General features: G+C 35.6%; 1 protein-coding gene across 1 annotated transcript; it reads left to right on the plus strand.

Moving 5' to 3' along the window:
- Window positions 1-18817: 18817 nt before the first annotated feature.
- Window positions 18818-19240, plus strand: LOC141696106 (peroxidase 5-like). The gene has a single exon (XM_074500294.1). The coding sequence runs from the start codon at window positions 18818-18820 to the stop codon at window positions 19238-19240; it is 423 nt and encodes a 140-aa protein (XP_074356395.1).
- Window positions 19241-22369: the final 3129 nt, after the last annotated feature.

Genomic DNA, 22369 nt, shown 5'->3' on the forward strand with positions numbered 1-22369 from the left:
CAGTGGACTAACAATGAGATTTACAGAAGGGGGGTTGAATGTAAATCTCAAAACTTTTTCAAGTTTTGAGCAGTTTCTAAGGCTAAGTGTTTAAGTGAACAAATGTGTGTGAATTGCTTGAAGCTGATACAGACATATATATATTCAAACACAAATGTAAAGAACACAAAGAACTTAAAAACTTTTCTGGTGGATTTGTTGTTCCACCAGAGATGTGTTATTTCAGAAAATCTGTGATTCAAAGAATTAAATCACAGCTGCTTCCTAGTACAAACTAGATGATTTTCTCTCTTGATATTTCTAAGCAGCTCAGGAAAATTCTTATCTAATTACTAGCTGCTACTTGGTTTATATAACACCAAGTTTACAAGTGAAGACAAAACTGTAAAATACAATTGAAAGGATTCTTCACATGTTTCTTCTTCATTTCTCTGTCCAATGCAATCTAGGATAATCTGTGAATCTTTGAATACTTCCTTGTTTGTATCAGAATGAGAATGCTGCATTTTCTTGATTCCTCCTAGAGGCTTCCACATTCCAGTTTGTCTCTGTCAACCCATGTGCCTCTGTCAGCTTGTGAATTGTCACTATCAACTGCTAATGAACCAAGCATCCATTCAAGCTTTCATCCGTTGATGCCTTATCCATTGAGGCTTTATCCGTTGAAGCTTTATCCGTTGATGCATTATCAGTTGAAGTCTTTATCCGTTGAAGCACTTATCCGTTGATGGATATTATCCGTTGAAGCATTAGAGGCATCCGTTCAAGCTTTGTTTCTTATCCGTTGAAGGTCTTCAATATCCGTTGATACTTCTTCACTTATACAAAATTACAAGGCATGAAATATTTACAATTAGCCCTCCTATTTGTATATCCATTAGTAGTCAACATGACTGATAATTTCCTACAACATCTAAGAATTACAACTTGAAACCAGAGAATGAAATGTGCTACAATACTAAACTTATTGCTAAGTAAAGCTACTCCTTCAACGGATAGCCAAGATGGTCTTATCCGTTGAGGCTACAATCACTAGATTTCTACTTAAGTGTTTTGTTTAACTTATCATCAAACTGATACACATATTCCTAACAATCTCCCCCTATTTATGTCTACTAGAACTGTAGGCATAAATTTGGGTTTGGCTTGATGATAACAAAACACTTGACAAATATATTAACTGTTATAGAGCATAAATTCAAAAGTGCTACAAAAATGTGTATGCTGAGATGGAATTGAAGAGTTACATTATTTCCAAGGGTGCTCCTTTAGCCTGAGCAGATTACTTCCTTTTCCTTTGATCCCTTGTTTTCTTTCCTAGCCTCCTGTCATTCTCCTCTATTTGAAGTTGAAGTTGTCTGTAGAATTCAGCTTCATCTTCTTCATTGATGTCCAACTTAGATTGCATATCCTTGAGAGTTTCATTACTGGCAATCTTGAGCTGATCTTCAATTCTGAAAAATCTTCTGACTCTTTTGTTGTCTCTGAACTCCATCAACCAATGAGGTGATTTATGAATTGTAATTCCTCTTTCTTGAATGAGTAAAGTTCTAGGCAAAGCATTGGGCTCCCTTCAAGTTTTCCTTATGTTGGCAATCTTGTTGAGAATCTCAGTCTTGGCAGTCCAGGTAAAGCCAGAATCCCTTTGTATGGCTGAGTAGACTCTAATCAAGGTAGAGTAGCCTTCATTCAGAATTCTGTAAAGAGGCCAGGTTCTTTCCCCATCTCCTTTGTATTTGAACACTAGTCTTTCTGGTAGCTGTCTGTAGGCAGCTATTCCCCTTACTTCCTCCAGCTCATCCAGATAGAGTTCAATGTCTGAAAATTCTTTTATGTCACAGATGTGAATATAATCATCTTTAGAGGCTTGAGGTTTAGGCTTAGGCTTCTGTGTGAATTTGATTGAGGCTCTAGAGGGTGTTGATTTGATTCTTCTTTTCTGCTTCTTTGATGGTGGAGAAGAGGTTAGGAAGGTGGGCAATTTGATGGTATCCCAATCAATTGGTTCCTCCTTGGGAATGATTGTTTCACCATGAATGTTCATGAAGGGGTCAGGCACAATGGGTTCAGGAATAGAGGGTAGTGGTTTGGATATTGATTGGGTTTCTTCAGTCTTATCTACCATTTTTCTCTTTGCATTGACCTTCTTTCTGTTCCCTTTCTGCCATTCTTCTCTTCCCTTACTTCTTTCCTCCTTCTCAGTACCAACCATGTCCCCCATAGCTTCATCTTCACTTTTGTCTTCAATTTCTTTCTGTTCTTCAGCCTGACTTGACTTTAGCTGTTTGTCAAGCTTTGCCTGTGCTCTTTTGTCAGCCTTTAGCTGTTTGGCTTCTTCCTTCAACCTTCTGGTTTCTTCCCTCTTGGCTATTGAGAATTTGGGATGTCCTTGCATCACACATATGCTCTTTCCCTCTTTGAAAATAATAGCCATGTTTCTCCTTACAGCCACATCCATGGTCTCTTTGAGATATGAGATACTTCTACCCAAAAGCTTGTCCTCATCAGCCTTTGGAAGAGGAAAATCCACTTCTTTCAGAGGATTCTTTGTAGAGTCCTTATTGGATCTGTTGTTGGGCTTGAGGACCATAGGTTTCAAATCCATGGAAGAAGTCTCTCCAACCTTATTCCTCCCTACTGGCTTGAGTTCCATAATAATTGATTCCACTTTTGTGCTGTGCTTCACATATTGTGATTGAGAAGTTGTAGAACCAAATATTTGTTGCATCTTTTCATCAATCTTCTTCCTTTGCTCTTTGACTTGCAATTCAGCTGCTGCTATCTGGATTAGATCAATTCCATCAAGCTTTCCTTTGATTTGAATAATTGGAGAAGTGGTGATGACAGGAACTAGCACTTGAGAAATTTGAACTGTTGTTGATGGCTCTCCTTCCCCTTTCCCTTTATTCTCCCCCTTTTTGTTATCATCAAGGGTAGGAGTCAAGCCTTGTGCATTTGCCAGCTACATGAGTAGATTTGTTTGAGTTTGTTGATTCTGAAGAATGGTGACCATAGAATCTTCAATGATTTGAACGCTGTTTTCCAATATGGCCAGTCTCTTGTCAGCATCAGATTCTTTCCTCAATCTCCCCAACAAATCTTGCATAGTACCATAAGGTATGACTGAATCCAACTTCTCAGCATTGTAGGATTTCAGATCAGCAATGTCCTGTTTGAGCTCATCCACACTTAGATTTTGTTGGAAATGCTGCAACTGCAAGAGATGCAGAGATTCCAGATGAGCTTGAAGAATTGCCTTGGTACCACCATCTATAGTCTCCTGAAGGGCCTGCTGAATTGTCATGACTTGTCTAATCAAAGTGACACTAAACTCTCTTGGTGTTGAGGCTTTTGCCCATGCCCATTCAGGAAGATCAGGAACAGAACTTGGGCCTGCTACTCCCCCTAAGTTCATGCTCTCATCCAAAGAATTAGAGTCATCATCATTAGAATTCACTCCAAATTCTTCAGATGGCTCACCAGCTTGAGAAGGCAGCCTGTTAACAGCAGCTTTGTCTCTGAGAAGAGATTCTGAAGTGTGTACAATGTGTAATGTCTGTTCTACCTCCACATTGCCCTGAGCAGCCAATAATTGATAGGCTGAAACAGGATGAGTAAAAGTGTCAGCATCCAAGGAAATGTTATCAATTGCAGCTTTGAAATGTTGCTGAAATTGTCTTTCCTTTTCTGCATCATCCACTTTCATTGACTCACTAGCAATGGCTGGATCCACCCTTATAGCTTCTGTAACTGCCTTTCTCTCTTTTTCTCTATTTTCTTGCATCAGGGGCTCCCCCTGGCTCACACACACCCTCACACCCTCACCCTCACCTTCTAAGGTGGCACTCCCCTCACTCACTTTTGCCATGCTGGAAGAAATAACATCCATATGGTGACTCTCAACCTCTCCTTTTGCCTGGGAGCAACCCAGCCTCTCACTCAAAAGATCACTCCCTTCCCTCAAACCTAAAAGTGATTGTACGGTAGCCATGTCCTCTACAATTGGAATTGTTTCTATTATGTGTGTAGAGACAATCAACGGATAGGGAGTATCCGTTGAAGTGGAAACTGATGGTATCAACGGATAACTGCTGTTAAGCTTATCCGTTGAAGAACAACCACTTGTCAACGGATGAGAGATATCCGTTGAAGAAGGAAAAGATGTAGATATAGAAAGTGACATAATTATTGAATCTGTGGGAATTGATTTTAAGTGAGGTAACACAGATTCTTCAACTACATCTGAAAGAATTGGCTGATGATCCAACAAATCATCTAAAAGATGATGATCATCAGGTTTTGAGTGGGGCTCCTCCCTGAGTTTTAATGAGGGAGAATCAGGAATTGATGTGAATATCATATCCATATCCAGAGAGGGTGATAGAGAGTTTGATGATTGGTGTGTTTCTATTATGAGAGAATGGGGCTGTGATTCCACATTTGCTGGAATCACATCAAGCTGAATTCGTGAAGGCTCAGATACAGGTGGATGTATCTGTGTTGTGTGTGTCCCTTGTGTGGAAACTAGGGTCTTGGCCTTCTTCTTCCTTGAAAAGGCTTTAATTGGTGAATGTGTGGCTTCAGTGTCCCTCCCTCTTTTGTTCTGTGTCCCTGGTTGGGGACTATTTTCAATAGTTATATCCTTTTGGGAGGATGCAACTAGGGATGTGTTGGACTCCTTTTGAACCACCACAGTCTTTTGAGAGACTTTGGCTTGGCTGGCTTGGGTACCACTCACCTCTTCCACCTTATCCTGGGGGTTTCTTGAAGTTCACCCCTCCCCTCACCACTCACACCCTGTTCACTCCCTTCAGGGTTTATGGTAGTTGTTACAACTGTTGTCTTTTGAGAAACAACAGAGGTAGGTTTCTTTGACTTGAGTTTTGAAACTTTGGTTTTGGTGGCTTTGGCAGGAACCTGTTTGGACAAAGACACAGATTCCATGGCCACACTAGACGGCAAAGAAACAATGGGGTTGGAAATAGTAGGAGTTATAGAAGTGTTTACCTCACTTATCTGTGGTGCATTCATGATTGGCAAGTATACCAATGGCACCTGGCTGTTGAGGTTCATTCTCAAAAGGTCTGCAAGGACCCTTTTCTCTTGTGCCCAGCATTTGAGTTTATTATTCTCATTTGATATAACCAAACCTTCAGCAACATGATTAGCCAATAACATAAAGAATCTAGCATAGTAGATGTTATGTGGTCTATTAGTTTTGTTACCTAATCTGGATCCTAATTCTAGCATAACACAGTTGCTAAAATTAAAGTACCTATCAGAAACTAGCATATAGAGCATATTAACAAGAGATGAAGTTATGGCATCAAAATTGCTAATCTTCCCAGAGAAAACTTTAATGAAGGCATCTCCAAGAAAACTCCATTCTTTTCTAAGGCCTTTCCTTCTAATACTACCTAAACTAGCATAATCAAAAGCATAGCCTATGGAATCTAACATAGCAGATACATCTTTATCAGTGTGTGGTGTCATGGCATTATTCTCAGGCAACTTAAAGCAAGATTGTATATCATCACAGTTAATGCAATAGTCCTTACCTTTGAGAGAGAAGGCAATAGTCATATCTGTGGAGTTGAACTCTGCAGTTGTCCAAATCTCCTCAATCACCTCACAGTAGATGGTTGGGGCTTCCAGCATTGCATAGCTTAGTTTGTAGTTTTTGATGAAGTCCATCATCTTGTGATAATCAGAATGGGCTTCATTCTTTTCAGCCAAGGCTACAAAATTATTCTTTTCATAAACAAATCCTGTTTGAGACATAATTTTGACTACTGGTGCCATTGTTGTGAGTAGAGGTTGCAGAGAAAAACTTGAGAATTTTTTGGAGAGAAGGAGAATAAGAATTGCAAGAAAGCGTAAAATGAAAATAAGAGTTCAATTGGGCTTTTATACTTTCTTGAATTAAAATGTAAATAAAATGATTAAATGATACTTTTAAGTAATTTACAGCCGTTCAAGAATAAATAAAACTGTAGAAATTCTGAAAACTACCTTAAATACAAAGACATACAACACTGTATATCTGTATCAACGGTTGAGTAAAAGAATCAACGGTTGTGACTCACTTATAGTAACTGATGTGACACTTCAACGGATAAGGTAAATAGTTATCCGTTGATGATCAACACCATTTTATCCGTTGAAGGATAAAATTACCAGAAATGTATTTGTCTTTCAACGGATAATGAACATCCGTTGATAGAACAATTTTGGCTTTCAACGGATAGGGATAAGTCTTACTTAAAGCCAACTTTGTTCTTGCAGCAAATTCATTTCAGGCTTCAAGGCAGATTATATAGATGACATAAATTATGAATAATTAATCATACCTAGCTCACTTACTAATCTTGTGAATGTTGATTCATCAAGTGGTTTGGTAAATATGTCTGCAATCTGCTTTTCACTTGGAACAAAATGAAGTTCCACTGTACCTTTCATCACATGTTCCCTAATGAAGTGGTACTTGATATCAATGTGCTTGGTTCTTGAGTGCTGCACTGGATTTTCAGTAATGGCAATGGCACTTGTGTTGTCACAGAATATTGGAATTTTGTCAACAGTCAGACCATAGTCAAATAGTTGATTCCTCATCCATAGTATCTGTGCACAGTAACTACCAGCAGCAATGTACTCAGCTTCAGCTGTTGATGTGGAAACAGAATTCTGCTTCTTGCTGAACCATGACACAAGCTTGTTCCCTAGAAATTGACAGGTACCAGTTGTGCTTTTCCTGTCTATTTTGCAGCCTGCATAATCTGCATCTGAGTAGCCAATTAGATCAAAACCAGACTCTCTAGGGTACCAAATTCCTAGATTTGGAGTCCCTTTGAGATATCTGAAAATTCTTTTAATAGCCACTAAGTGAGATTCTTTAGGGTCAGCTTGAAATCTAGCACAGAGACATGTAGAAAACATTATATCAGGTCTACTAGCAGTTAAATATAAAAGTGAGCCAACCATGCCTCTATAACTTGAAATATTCACAGACTTTTCAGCCTTGTTTAATTCAAGCTTGGTGGCAGTGGCCATGGGAGTTTTTGCAGTTGAACAATCCATTAAGTCAAACTTCTTTAAAAGATCATAAATGTATTTAGTTTGACTAATGAAAATTCCATCACTAACTTGTTTAACTTGTAAACCAAGAAAATAAGTTAGCTCTCCCATCATGCTCATTTCATATTTACTTTGCATTAACTTAGCAAACTTTTTACAAAGCTTATCATCTGTAGATCCAAATATAATATCATCTACATAAATTTGAACAAGTATTTTAGAGCCATTAACATTTCTAAAGAAGAGAGTTTTGTCAACAGTACCTCTTGTGAAGCGATTATCTAGAAGGAATTTTGACAAAGTCTCATACCAGGCTCTAGGTGCTTGCTTTAGTCCATAGAGTGCTTTCAACAGATAATACACATAGTCTGGAAAATTTGGATCTTCAAATCCTGGAGGTTGGCTTACATAAACTTCTTCCTCTAATTCCCCATTTAGAAATGCACTCTTGACATCCATTTGATAGACTTTGAAATTGGCATTAGCTGCATAGGCTAGAAAGATTCTGACGGCTTCAAGTCTGGCAACTGGAGCAAATATTTCATCAAAATCTATTCCTTCTTGTTGAGAATAGCCTTTAGCAACCAATCTGGCTTTATTCCTTATGACAATGCCATTTTCATCCATCTTGTTTCTGAATACCCATTTTGTGTCAATAGAACTCTTGTTCTTTGGCTTGGGTACCAGCTTCCATACTTTGTTTCTCTCAAATTGGTTTAGCTCCTCTTGCATTGCTAAAATCCAATCTGGGTCCAAAAGAGCTTATTCTACTCTCTTAGGTTCCTCTTGTGATAGAAAGCTACTGTACAGACATTCATCTTGAGTAGCCCTTCTAGTTTGCACTTTAGATGTGGCATCACCAATGATCAGTTCAAAAGGGTGATTCTTGGTCCATTTCCTTTGAGATGGTATATTAGCTCTAGATGAGGTTACCTCAGTATTGTCATGATGTGAGGTAGAATGTTGATTGGTTGACACTCCCCCTAAGTTGTTGATCCTTTGAGAAGAATTGGGAGTTCTGTCAACTGATAAAGTGAATTGATTATCCGTTGACAGACTGTGATCAACGGATGCTTCATTACGAACTTCAACGGATGATGCACTTTGTCTTTCAACGGATGCTGCATTGCTTCTTTCAACGGAAGCTGAGCTATGACTTTCAACGGATGCAGCATTCTGTGCATTATCCAAAGGCAGATTTTGAATCCCTCTTGAGATGCCTTCTTCATCATTCTCATCTTCACCATCATCACAATTTATCTCAATATTGCCAAATTTGAGTCCTTCATGATGTCCTTCATCTGTTAGTCCATCAATCTTTTTATCATCAAACACAACATGTACAGATTCCATGACAATGTTGGTTCTTAGATTGTAGACCGTATATGATTTTCCAGCAGAATAACCAACAAATATTCCTTCATCAGCCTTTGCATCAAACTTCCCTTTGTGATCAGATTGATTCCTTAAGATGTAGCATTTACAACCAAAGACATGTAGAAAGTTTAAAGTTGGTTTTCTTCTCTTGAATAATTGATAGGGAGTCATGCCTTTTGCTTGATTGATTAGAGAAATGTTCTAAGTGTAACATGCACAGTTAACAGCCTCAGCCCAAAAATAAGCTGGGAGTTTTGACTCTTCAAGCATTGTCCTTGCAGCTTCAATTAGTGATCCGTTCTTCCTTTCCACCACACCATTTTGTTGTGGAGTCCTTGGAGCTGAGAACTCATGCATAATCCCACTTTCTTCACAGAACAACTTCATGGTTGAATTCTTGAACTCAGTTCCATTGTCACTCCTAATATTCCTTACTTTGAAATCAGGATGATTGTTGACTTGATTGATATGATTGATGATGATTTCACTAGCTTCATCCTTTGATCCAAGAAAATAAACCCATGAAAACTTTGAGAAATCATCTACAATCACTAGGCAATATCTTTTCCTTGAAATTGACAATACATTGACTGGTCCAAAAAGATCCATGTGTAGAAGTTGTAGTGGTTCATCAATTGCAGATTCAAGCTTCTTACTGAATGATACTTTCTTTTGCTTTCCTTTCTGACAAGCATCACACAGTCCATCCCTTGTGAATTCCACTAGAGGCATTCCTCTAACTAAGTCCTTTTTGACTAGATCATTCATAGTCTTGAAATTCAAATGGGACAGCTTCTTGTGCCATAGCCAACTTTCAACTGGACTTGCTTTGCTGAGAAGACAAGTAATGGATTCTGCATCTGTAGAGTTGAAATCAGCTAAGTACACATTCCCTTTTCTAACTCCAGTTAGAACTACTTTATTGTCCTTCTTACTTGTGACAATACAGGCTTCAGAATTGAAGGAAACAATATTCCCTCTGTCACATAGTTGACTGATGCTCAATAAATTGTGTTTCAGACCATCAACCAATGCAACTTCATCAATGATGACATTTTCTTTTGAAATCAAGCCATATCCCATAGTGAATCCTTTGCTGTCATCTCCAAAGGTTATGCTAGGGCCAGCTCTCTCCTTAAACTCTGTGAGCAGGGTGAAATCTCCTGTCATGTGTCTTGAACAACCACTGTCCAAGTACCATAGACTCCTTCTTTGTCCCTGCACACAACAAAATCAATCAAGTTGATTTTGGTACAGAAGTTTCCTTGGGTCCAGCCTTGTTAGTCTTTTTCCTAGACTTCATTCCTCCTGCATCTTTTGACTTAGGTAACTTTGGGTCAACCTTGGTCTCAGATGTGGTTGGTTGAAGTGTAGGGTTAGTCACAGAATCATTTAACACATTTGATTGAATTTGATAAGGCATAGGTTGTGCAAACATGTTATTCCACATAGGCATATTGTATGGCATTTGAGGCATACTAAATGCAGTAAAATAAGGATTATTAATATATGGCATGTTTGCAAAATGTGCATGGGGATTCTGGTGAGACATAACAGGCATAGCATGCAGAGGTGACATAGACATGTTAGGCATTGAGGGATTTGAAGGCATGGGAGCATTTTTAACAGATTTGCAATTATCAGATAGGTGATTAACACTTTTACAATGCACACAACTTTTTCTAGGAGCATACCTATCAGGTGTGTAATTGTTATGTTTATTAATCCCTACCTTCCCATTTCTTTTAGATTTTCTTTTAGTTTCCTTCTTATCCTCAACCAACTTAAGCCTATCTTTCAGCTGATCTAAAGTCATGTGTCCTATATTCACCTTACTGACATCTCTGGATGTGCTAGCTCCTTCTTTGACAAAGTTCTTGAGAGTTGAATCATTTTTTTTATTGAGGTTTTTATTTTTAAAAGAACTTGCCTGTTTTAATTGATGAGCCTTCAACGGATGCTCCTTTTCTTCCTTCAACAGATAACTTTCATCATCCGTTGATTCCACATCCGTTGACAATCCATCAATTAATTCTAACTTCTTTTTGTTTTTCTTCCAGGCATCCTCACAGAATAATTTAATTCCCTGAACCTTTGCAATCTGAACACTAACATTCCTAGATGTTTTCCAGGCCTTGATTACCTCTTGCTCACTTTCTAACTGTTTAGAAAGAATTTCTACTTTCTTAATAGCTTCTGCTAGTTCACTCTCAACAGTCAAACATTTAAGTTTTATCTTTTCAAGCTCAATTACCTGATCCTCTAACACAATATTCCTATCACTTAAAAACACATTATTCTCCTTGATCCTAGTGTTTTCTTTTGCTAGTGATTTAAGGGAAACACGCAAATGATATAATTCATTGGACATATCATTTATGGCTTCATTACATTCATGTTTAGAAAGCTGAGAGAGATCAGTAGTAATTACCTGGTTGCTTGATGAACTAGTTTCATTTTCATCAAAATTAGCCATCAGGGCTAGGTTGACATATTCCATATCATCATCTTCAGTGACCCCATCTGCTGCCCAATCATCTTGAGTGAGAAAAGCTCTTTCCTTTTGTTTGAGTAAATCAAAATACTTCTTTTTATAATCAACTTGCTCAAATTTCTTTTTATCAGAAGTTGGCTTTCTACAGTCACTTGCAAAGTGTCCACTAATGCCATAGTTGTAACATTTGAACTTTGATTTGTCCACCATGTTTTTTTTTGGCTTAGTGAACTTTGTATTTTTTCTGAACTTCATCTTTGCAAACCTCCTGGACAGAAAAGCCAGATGTTCATCAACATCATCAGAGTCATCCTGACTGGAATTGTCTTCATCCTCAGCTGCTTGCTTTTTACCCTTGCTTGATTCTGATTTGCTTGTACCAGTTTTGAGAGTTGGCATTGTCTTCTCCTCATTCATGGCTTCCATCTTCTCACTATCAGCTATAAGAGCAACTATTCCTCCTTTTCTCTTTCCCTTTTCCAACAGCTCATCGTGCTTCATTTCAAGTTCATAAGTCTTTAGAATTTCATATAATCTTTCAAGTGTGAAGTTCTTATAATCTTGAGAATTTCTTAAAGAGACAGTCATGGGCTTCCATTCCTTTGGCAGAGACCTAAGAAATTTTAAGTTGGAATCCTTGACTTGGTACACTCTACCATACAGCTTCAATCCATTTAACAGTTTCTGAAATCTGTTAAAGGTATCATTTAATGATTCACCTTCTTCAAAGTAAAAATATTCATACTGTTGAATAAGAAGCTGCATCTTGTTCTCTCTGACCTGCTCAGTACCTTCATAGATGATTTGTACAGTATCCCAAACTTCCTTTGCAATTTGGCTATTGATGACATTGTCAAACATATCTTGATCTAAGCCATTAAACAAAATGTTCATGGCTCTCTTGTCCTTCCGGATTTCTTCCATGTCTTCAATAGTCCATTCTGCTTTTGGCTTGGGAATGGACTGTCCAACAACAACTGTTGCAGTAGCAGCTGTGGCTACTTTGTGAGGGATGTGAGAACCATTTTCAATACAGTGGATGTAGCTTTCATCTTGAGAAAGAAGATGTAAATGCATCTTCACTTTCCAGTGATGATAATTATCTTTTTCCAGGACTGGGATCTTTATACCAATATCCTTCCTACTCATGATGGTAGCAGGAGGATTCTTCTGTGCACTCATGATGTTAGCAAAATATATCTTTAAACTCTTTGTATGTTAAGAGCTTGCTCTGATACCAATTGTTATTCCCAGTGGACTAACAATGAGATTTATAGAAGGGAGGTTGAATGTAAATCTCAAAACTTTTTCAAGTTTTGAGCAGTTTCTAAGGCTAAGTGTTTAAGTGAACAAATGTGTGTGAATTGCTTGAAGCTGATACAGACAGATATATATTCAAACACAAATGTAAAGAACACAAAGAACATAAAACTTTTCTGGTGGATTTGTTGTTCCACCAGAGATGTGTTATTTCAGAAAATATGTGATTCAAAGAAATAAATCACAGCTGCTTCATAGTACAAACTAGATGATTTTCTCTCTTGATATTTCTAAGCAGCTCAGGAAAATTCTTATCTAATTACTAGCTGCTACTTGGTTTATATAACACCAAGTTTACAAGTGAAGACAAAATTGTAAAATATAATTGAAAGGATTCTTCACATGTTTCTTCTTCATTTCTCTGTCCAATGCAATCTAGGATAATCTGTGAATCTTTGAATACTTCCTTGTTTGCATCAGAATGGGAATGCTGCATTTTCTTGATTCCTCCTAGAGGCTTCCACATTCCAGTTTGTCTCTGTCAACCCATGTGCCTCTGTCATCTTGTGAATTGTCACTATCAACTGCTAATGAACCAAGCATCCGTTCAAGCTTTCATCCGTTGATGCCTTATCCATTGAGGTTTTATTCGTTGAAGCTTTATCCGTTGATGCATTATCAGTTGAAGTCTTTATCCGTTGAAGCACTTATCCGTTGATGGATATTATCCGTTGAAGCATTAGAGACATCCGTTGAAGCTTTGTTTTTTATCCGTTGAAGGTCTTCAATATTCGTTGATACTTCTTCACTTATACAAAATTACAAGGCATGAAATATTTACAATTAGCCCTCCTATTTGTATATCCATTAGTAGTCAACATGACTGATAATTTCCTACAACATCTAAGATTTACAACTTGAAACCAGAGAATGAAATGTGCTACAATACTAAACTTATTGCTAAGTAAAGCTACTCCTTCAACGGATAGCCAAGATGGTCTTATCCGTTGAGGCTACAATCACTAGATTTCTACTTAAGTGTTTTGTTTAACTTATCATCAAACTGATACACATATTCCTAACAACTCATATAAAACCGATCGACGTTTCGATAGTCATTGGGTACGGCTTCGCGTTTCCGTACTTTAATTTTCCGGAAATCGGGCAGCACCTCCTGTAATTATCAGACTAACCCGTCGTACAACACGATATCAAATCATCAACAACACAACCACTAAAAATCCAATTTTCCAAGTCCCATCCACCTATTCAACCAACAATGTCAATTCATAATTTCACAAACACCAATTAACTACACTTATTAATCATTATTATCCATATTTTTATGTTTTAATTCGTATTTTATAATTTAAATACAATCAGAAAATCATTCAGGACTAAATAATTAATGAATTATTGATTTCTAAATTTTATAAACTCCTAAAAATAATAAATAAAATTATGAAGCAATAAAAATGATTTTAGAGATTATCCAAGTATTTATGAAAATAAATCTTGAATAAAATCACCTTTAAACATAAAAACAAAACAACAAAGCTTCACAGCTAATTACACGAATGATCCTCGAACACCAACGATCACATATAATTAATAACAAAATAATATCCAGCTGACATAACCCATATACATATTCTATTTATTTAATTATTCAATAATTACACATTTAAATAATAAAAATATACGAGTCATTATATCTTTCCCCCCTTAACAAGATTTTGTCCTCAGAATCTGATCTAAACAAACAAGTGAGGATATTTGTCAAGCATATCTGACTTTAACTTCCAGGTAGACTGTTCTACTCGAGGATTCATTCAAAGCATACTCACTATAGATATAAACTCATTCCTAAGGACTCGCTCAAAATGAGCTAGGTTTTGGATAGATCCTTCCACGTAGAACAAGTTTGGATGAGAGCCCATTGGCTCCTAGTCAACGACTTGAATCAAATCAAAAACATATCGCTTTAACATTAACACATGGAACACACTATAAATTTACTGCAACTGCGGTGACAATACTAACTTATGAACAACTTCAACTATCTTCCTCGGTATCTCGAATGGTTCCACATATTTAGGACTTAACTTGCCCCTTCTGATCAAACCTAACCAACCTCTTCCAAGGTAAAACTTTTATCAATACCAAAGATCCTATTTCTATATACATACTCTTCCGATGCAAATCCGTCTTCTCTCTTTCTCTATCCCGAGCTGTTCCAACTCTTTTCCGAATCAACACCACTACGTCCTTGGTGTGCTGAATTAACTCAGGACCTAACAATATTTCTACTCCCACTTTCTCTGAATAAAGTGAGGACCCACGCTTATGTCCATACAACGCTTCGCAAAGTAGAATTCCCTTACTAGCGTGATAACTGGTAGCATAGAAAACTCAATCAATGGTAGGTGATTACCTCAGTTTCCTTTTTAAACCCCACATAAATATACTCTCAACATATCTTATATTTTCTGAATCGTCTTTTCACTTTAGCCCTTCATTTATGGATGATATATGGTACTCACTTTCAACTTAGTTTCTAGACATTCAAACACCTCTTACTCATTTCCATTAATTAAGGCTGGAAAGTAACCTCATATCTTCACTTCTTCTCACCTTCAGGTATTTGAACTTCACATTCCACTCTTTCCAATTCTTTTGTTAACTTCTCAGTGATCTTAATCCCATTCAATCATTTCCTTCTGTGCATGGCATCTATTACTACACCGACTTTGCTTTGGTGATCTTTGATGAAACGATCGGAATCCCTTGTTTATCTCAGCTAAAATTCATTCTGGAAAGTTTAGCGTATAATTTCTTCTCTTCTAATCTTCATAGGGAAATCCTTGAGCGTTCTACACGGACTTTCTTAAGCTTTAAATATCTGAGGATGTTATCAATAAATACAATTCGCTTATCCAAGTTCTCTTGATACATCATGTTCCCTAACTCCTCATAGGCAACTGATACACTTGTTACTCCACATGATCTCACCAGATCTTGCAATACTCATAGCTCATTGTAATCGTAATCTTTATTATGTCCTCAGGCTGGATCTTAAGTTAATTCCCGAGAAATAACACACTCCTTGAATTAGGTCTCGTAAGTAATCAATTCTAAATAGGGTTACTTATTCTTATTCATCATTTTGTTAAACTCCCAATAATCAATAGACACTCTCATAACTTCATCCTTCTTCTCTAACAACATCACTGGTGCAGCTCAAGGGACTATATCTGATATGCTTACTTCCCTTTCTAATAACTTTTATAATTGTCGAACTAATTATTTCGCTCCACTGGCCTCTAGAGACTCCAGGGCATTTATTTATTACTCAAACTTCCTCCAGCTTAAGTATTTTCTTCTTCGTATCTTTACATATGGTGGATCTACCTTATATCCTTAGCTTATTAACTTCTTTCTTCGAACGATTGGAAGAGCTTCTTATCTTGCTCCTTCCTTTAGCAACTCATCCTACTACTGGCTTCCATACACTTTACTATTCACTTCTCCTGAATTAATCTTTGCCTTATGAAAGGACAACCAATTCGTTACTAAAATCATATCAAACACCTCTAGCTCGAAGGGTGTCAGATCAGCTGCACTACGTCCGATTTCTAAACGCTCAATCTTTTGGTCACTCTGAAAGTTCTGCCTGTAGTTGTGTAGGATGTTAGCCCTTGGGGTGTGACGCCATCCAAACCCGGGTCAGAAGTTTGGGGCTCACAATACACACATACAATATATAAACCTGTATATAAAATATTATATGTATTGACCCTTCATTATACAACCACGGATCGCAACAGGTTAAAGTATGAAAACAAGCCACAACCTTATCTTTTATTACATCGTACCAAATCCCAAATAGTTCAACTTACAACCGATAATGATGTCGTTCTTACAATATTGCATAACTCCTCTACAATCTAAAGCTCCCGTTAGCTCGATCCGAACTACCCTGGAATCCTAGCTCGCACACTGAACTGGGAATCCTCGTTACCAACAATTTCCTTTTTCAAATGTTGAAAACATAAAAAGATTTGAAAGAGTGAGCTAACTAGCTCAGCAAGTCATAATAGCAATAACTGAGGTTAAACAATTACCAACTGAAATGATTCAGAAGGATCAAGTTTCTGAATAAGCAATGATTAGAACTGGATATTCACTTTTCATTTTAAAAACTAAGGTTCGGCTGCTGATCAGTCACGCACTAACCCCGAGCAAGGCTCCCAGCTTTGCTCTATATACTGGATCAAAGGAACGCATTAACCTACTATGACCACGAATCTGGTCCGACCACGAATCTGGTCTAGTTTTATAAAAACCATCCAATTCTAAAACAATTCAAAATGATAACCAATGTAAATCAATAAGCTGAATCATAAATAACAATTAACTTGAATCATAGGGTGATTTATAACACCATGGAGGCAGAACAGGGAAATCAAAAAGATTGGCTTTCAATCAAGGAAAGAATCAGAAAGTAGAAGACCAAGGGTCCTAGGGTTACAAGAATTGGTCTTCTGTTAAACAAGGAATAAGGGTTGGTTTGTTAAGAAATTCAATACCAGAATCAGTATGTGGTAGATATGTATTTGTAGAGTAGTATCGTATGTGTATGGCTCGTATCTGGGAATTTAATAATCAGTGGCTTATGAAGAATAAGGCTTATGGCTCAAGTTCAATAAGAATCAGGATTCAAGGCTAAATAGTTTAAAGTGCTTGCAATGTAAAATATGAGTTATTTTCAATAATAGCGACATAATATGAAACAGTTTGAAAATATTTACAATATATCTTGAAGAAGGTTCAGAAGTACTTGCCTTATCACCGATGATTTCCAATTTTACTTTTACCCATCTAACAGTTTTACTTTTCCATCACTTTCCTTCTTTTTCCATGACTTGCTTCTATTCATAGATCACTTAGTTCTATTTACTGATCAGTGGCTTCCTGTTATATGCCTCGCTTACTCTGCTAGGCATCACAATTATCTATCAATACTCAATCTCATATCATTCTAATCATCACATAGATGTCATAAGCTTTTACCTACCCTTCGTTTCATCCAAATCCGATGTACGGATTGAAAGTTATGAATAAAACAGTCAAACCATAACCACATAGGCATATAACGCATCAATCAGTGAACACGTAGCACATAACACGTAAGATATTTGATTAAAATAATTTTTCAAAGAAGATTCGGGGTTAAAATGATTTTTCAAGTATTTATTACGAATTTTTGAATATTTTTCGGAATTAAAACGGGACTCCGAATCAATTTATAATTAAATAATAGGGTTCGAACACCCGAATCTGACTTTAAAATAATTTTATAATAATTATCGAGCCTTGAAAAAAATTTAAAATAATATTTTAAAGCTCGAAACTATTTTTCGAAATTTTTAAATCAAAAACAAATAAATAAATCTATTTATTAAATCAATTAAAATTAATTAAAATTAAGTTAATTAATCAATTAATATTAAATTAATCGATTAATTATAATAATTAAAAATTAATTAAAATTAATTAATAAAATAAATCAGATTTATTTTTGAATTTGGGAATTAAAATAACAATTTTAGGAATTTTGGAAATTAAAAATAATTTCTGAAATAAATATTATAACATAAATCCAATTTTCAAAAACTTTTGAAACATAAGTCTGACATTTGTAAAGTTTAGAAACTTTGAGGGGCTAAACTGTAAGAACATTTCAGAAATGATTTTGAGATAAAATAAATTAAAACCGTGTTTTTATAAATGAAAACGGGTCGGGTATGAACTGGAATTGGGTTGTCAAGAACACGCCGCGATTTTGCAGAATCCGCCGAGCTCCAGAATCTGGCGATTCCAATTCGACCCCCAAACCGCCCCGTTTTACATGGTTTGCACAGAAAACTCATTCCATCTCTTTCCGGAACTACATACAAGCTGTAAATCAACATCAACAAAGCCTCTAATTCAAAGTCCGGTGAAACCAATAAGAATTCTGGCGAACTCGACCCGAATTCGATGAACTCAATTAAGCATTGTCCAGTAATCGTCTGTTGCATTCATATATACCAATCGAGTCTAAATTGAACAAGGAACACTATGCAATCATTAAAAACAACTCATAACCCTCAAGGCAGAAACGCCCAATTCTTGATTAAGAACATTCAAACACTTAAAACCATAATTTAGTAATTCGAGAATTAAACATCAATTTGGACATGTTATTGAACTCGGTTTTTTGACATATAATATACCAAAATGACCAGGAAGAAAATATCTACATGATTATGCCATCAAATCATATCAAAGACATCAAGAACAAAAATCCCTATTTTAATCCATAATTAATTTGAAATAAAATAATTAAATCAGAAAAATACCTTGATTTATGGGCAAAAACAAATGGTTGATTCAGAAAGAAGATTTCGAGAGCTTCGTTTTGATATATTACACGCCCGAATCGGAGTTCGATAACGCCTTCGTTCGTGCGTTTGATTTTCAAGAACGCGGTTTTAATTGGACATTTTCTCTGTATTTAACGGGATTTTACTGACTGATTATGATTATACGAATAAAATGAAATAATAAATGGTTACGCTCTCTGGCGCTCACTCTATTGGTGTTTCACATTCTAGCTCATTTTTGGATCGTCTTTATAACTTCAACGAAACACATCCCGAAGATCCGACAATGGACCCAAGATATGCTTCATGGCTAAAGAACAGGTGTCCACAAACAAGTTCCCGAGATCCAATAGTGAGCCTCGATTCTTTGACACCAGGACGTTTGGACCATCAATATTATGTGGGGTTGAGGAATAAAAGAGGTTTACTGACTTCTGACCAGACGCTGTTGACGAGCCCTTTGACGTCTAAGAATGCTTGGAACAATGCTAGATTTGGATCAAATTGGGGGGCTAAGTTTGCCGCAGCAATGGTGCGTATGGGTTCTATTGAAGTACTTACAGGAACAAAAGGGGAGATCAGAAAGATTTGCTCCGCAGTGAACTAATTATTTATGATTATTCTCAAAATGTTTGATAATTTTTTTATTGTTTAATATTGTTGGTAGTTGTTGAAATTTTTTGCTGATGGTCCTTGTCAAATTGTACAATTCAACCTAACTGCATACTTTATGAATATTGTAAAATCACAGCTGCTTTTATGAATATTGTAATGCAATCCCTGCTGTATGTTTGTGCGAGGGATTAGTAGATGTATATGTGTCTATGCACGACAGGAATTAAACATTTAAAGAACACACGCAATGAACAAAACTCAGAGAATTGATTGTAAGAAATCTCGGCTGACTTAAATTTATACCAGGAGAATTACAATATATGTTGCTTAAACATGCACCTGACAACCTCCTCTTTCTTCACTGTTTCGGGCTTTACAGGTGTCTTCATGATCTCTTTCGTGACAAAATGACAATTGTTTTAACTGTTTAATAATTAACTTCAATTGCCTAATTTTTTGGTAATGGTATGCGTCAGTTGTCGAAATTGTACAACTGTGAATCACAATTATTTTGTAATGGTAATGGTCCTTCTCAAATTTTAAGATATAATCACACACAATCAACAAAAACTCAAACAAGATTGAAAGAGCTTTGCTAAGCGCGTGAGATCTCAATTATATATATATATAACTAGAATTTTAGTAGTTTTTGTAATTGCATACTATAATTTTGCTTAAAACATGCACCAAATTTAACGGCAAGAAGCAGCATTCACCTTAACAGCCTCCTCTTTCTTGACGCCAGTTACATTCGCAACAGTCTCTTTTTTCTCAAGCTTGACAGCATTCACATGATAATCTTCAACTTTCTTGATGGGTTCGCTTCACAACTTCCACTTTTGGCATCTTCATGGTCACCACCGGCTCTTTCTTTGGAGTACTCAGAGTCGTAGTCGACGGGCAGCATCTCCTTCCAGAACAGCAGCTCTTCCTTTCCATTGCCCTTCTTTTCTTTCTTAATAAAGCACTTTGGAAAACTTATAACAGGGTAAGTAGATATTAATATTGTGTTGAATGAAAGCAGCAGATGGAGTGTTGCTATTTTCTATACATGCACAGTGTGGCCATTGGAATCCTTCCTTAATGTATGTAACGGTTGATCGAATTATTGTATTCATGTACATTAGAAGTAATAATATTCTTCCCTTTGAGAGATTAATCGATGTTCATGTACTTAATGATAGCTGTGGTAATTTATATTATTAATATTAGTTACATAACACATATAACATGTAATTAGGTATTGCAGATACATTTGGATAAACCATTTCAGTTTCTGTGCATGTGAGAATAGTGCAACACTAAGCTGTTAATAATACATCTTTTAAAGTGAGGTAATTCATACTCCTTCGGTTGCAGTCAATTTTTTACGTTTTGTTTGACAAATATGTATAAATTAGTGAAAAACAGAAAGAAAAGTGAGTTAATGAGACCGGTTGATTTTTAATGTATAAAAGAGAGATATTGAAGTAAAAATAATGTGAAAAAAGAGTAAAATTGGGAAAGTAGTAAGACCCATTAACTATTTTTGATAAATTTTGAAATGTAATATAAATTGAATGGGACTTGCAAAAAAGGAAACTGTCACAAAATGGTTGGAAGATAGAGGAGTACATATTATTCTTAATAATTAACTAATTAAATAATAACATGTAATTAATGGGATGCATTTAGACGAAGTACCCCTTGAGTTTCTGTCAATTGTATGTGAGCAAGTGCAACACCATTTTAAAAAATTAAAAATATATATATTAAAATTAAAATAATATATTAATTAGTACAAGCACTTCTTCCTTAATCTGAAACAAATAAAAATCCGAGTATTCGTTTTTGTGTTTTTATTTTTATTTAACAATTAAAATTTTCGAATTTATGTTTAATGTGAGAAATTATTTAAAAAATATTTTGCAACACACGTATAAAATTTTAACTATTTTAATTTAGTATTTTGTATTTTTATTTATTTATTTTAGTTGAAATTTATATTTATAGAAAATCTATGTTTGAGTATGTTTTATTTTGGGACATAAAACTACACAATCTACTGTTTTTTAATTTTTTTACATATTTTACCATAATTTAGCCTATATATCAAATATGTAACCCTGAAGTGATGTTTTGTTACGTATGCATGGAATATATACGATGTTAAACTATATCGATTTTAATCGTAAAAAAATTATAAAAAAGTTTAAATTCATTTTATATGGCAGGAATGAAAAAATATTGGAAAAGGTGAACTTCCAAACAACGATTTTTTCCGATAAACCAGATCATTTTTTTAAACGATTTTTTTAATGTTCCAACCGTACGAATATTAACATACATCAATTTTAGTCATTTACACAAAAAAAATTCAATTTCATCTTACATGACAGGAATAGAAAAATTTAGGAAAGTCCAACTTCGATAGAGGAGATTTGTTCACGATTAACTGATAATATTTTTACACAATTTTTTGACGAATCTAACAGTATAGATGTTAAGATATATCAATTTCAGACATAAGAAAAAAAATTATTAAAAAAGTTAGACTTTTTCTAGATTTTTATATTCTTATCATGCAAGAAAAATTTCAAATTTTTCTTGCATGATAAGAATATAAAAATCTAGAAAAAGTCTAACTCTCAAACACATGATTTGTTTCTGATTAATCACATAACTTCTTAAATGATTTTTTCGACTATTCAAACGCACATATTTTTAACTTTACACACTTGTATCTTGGTAGATTGATTTTGTTGGAAAACTTTCGCATACAACAACAGTGTAATAAAACAATAAAACAAATAGAAGGATTTATAATTCAATAAATTTATAATAGAAAAGAAAGAAGGAGTAGTGATTTGAGTATGAATGAGACAACCACATTGGTATTTAAGATGGTTAGTCTTTCATCGCGTCCCACCAGACTCTTCGTCATTTAGACAAAGCGTCAATCAATAACACTGCTTGTCTAAATCAGAAAGCAAAACTTGAGGGGAAAATGATTTTGAAAGGAATACAACAATCTTCTTTTTCTTATCACCTCGTAGAACTTATATTGAAAGAAGTTCATACTTATTCAACATTCAAGAAGAATATACACTGTAGTATTAAAAAAAATAATGATACTATTGAT

The sequence above is a fragment of the Apium graveolens genome, chromosome 2 (genome assembly GCF_009905375.1).
Source record: "Apium graveolens cultivar Ventura chromosome 2, ASM990537v1, whole genome shotgun sequence".
NCBI classification, from domain to species: Eukaryota; Viridiplantae; Streptophyta; class Magnoliopsida; order Apiales; family Apiaceae; genus Apium; species Apium graveolens.

What these genes read in the sequence shown, in the direction of transcription:
- LOC141696106 (XM_074500294.1), top strand. Translation starts at nt 18,818, where the DNA reads ATGGTTACGCTCTCTGGCGCTCACTCTATTGGTGTTTCACATTCTAGC.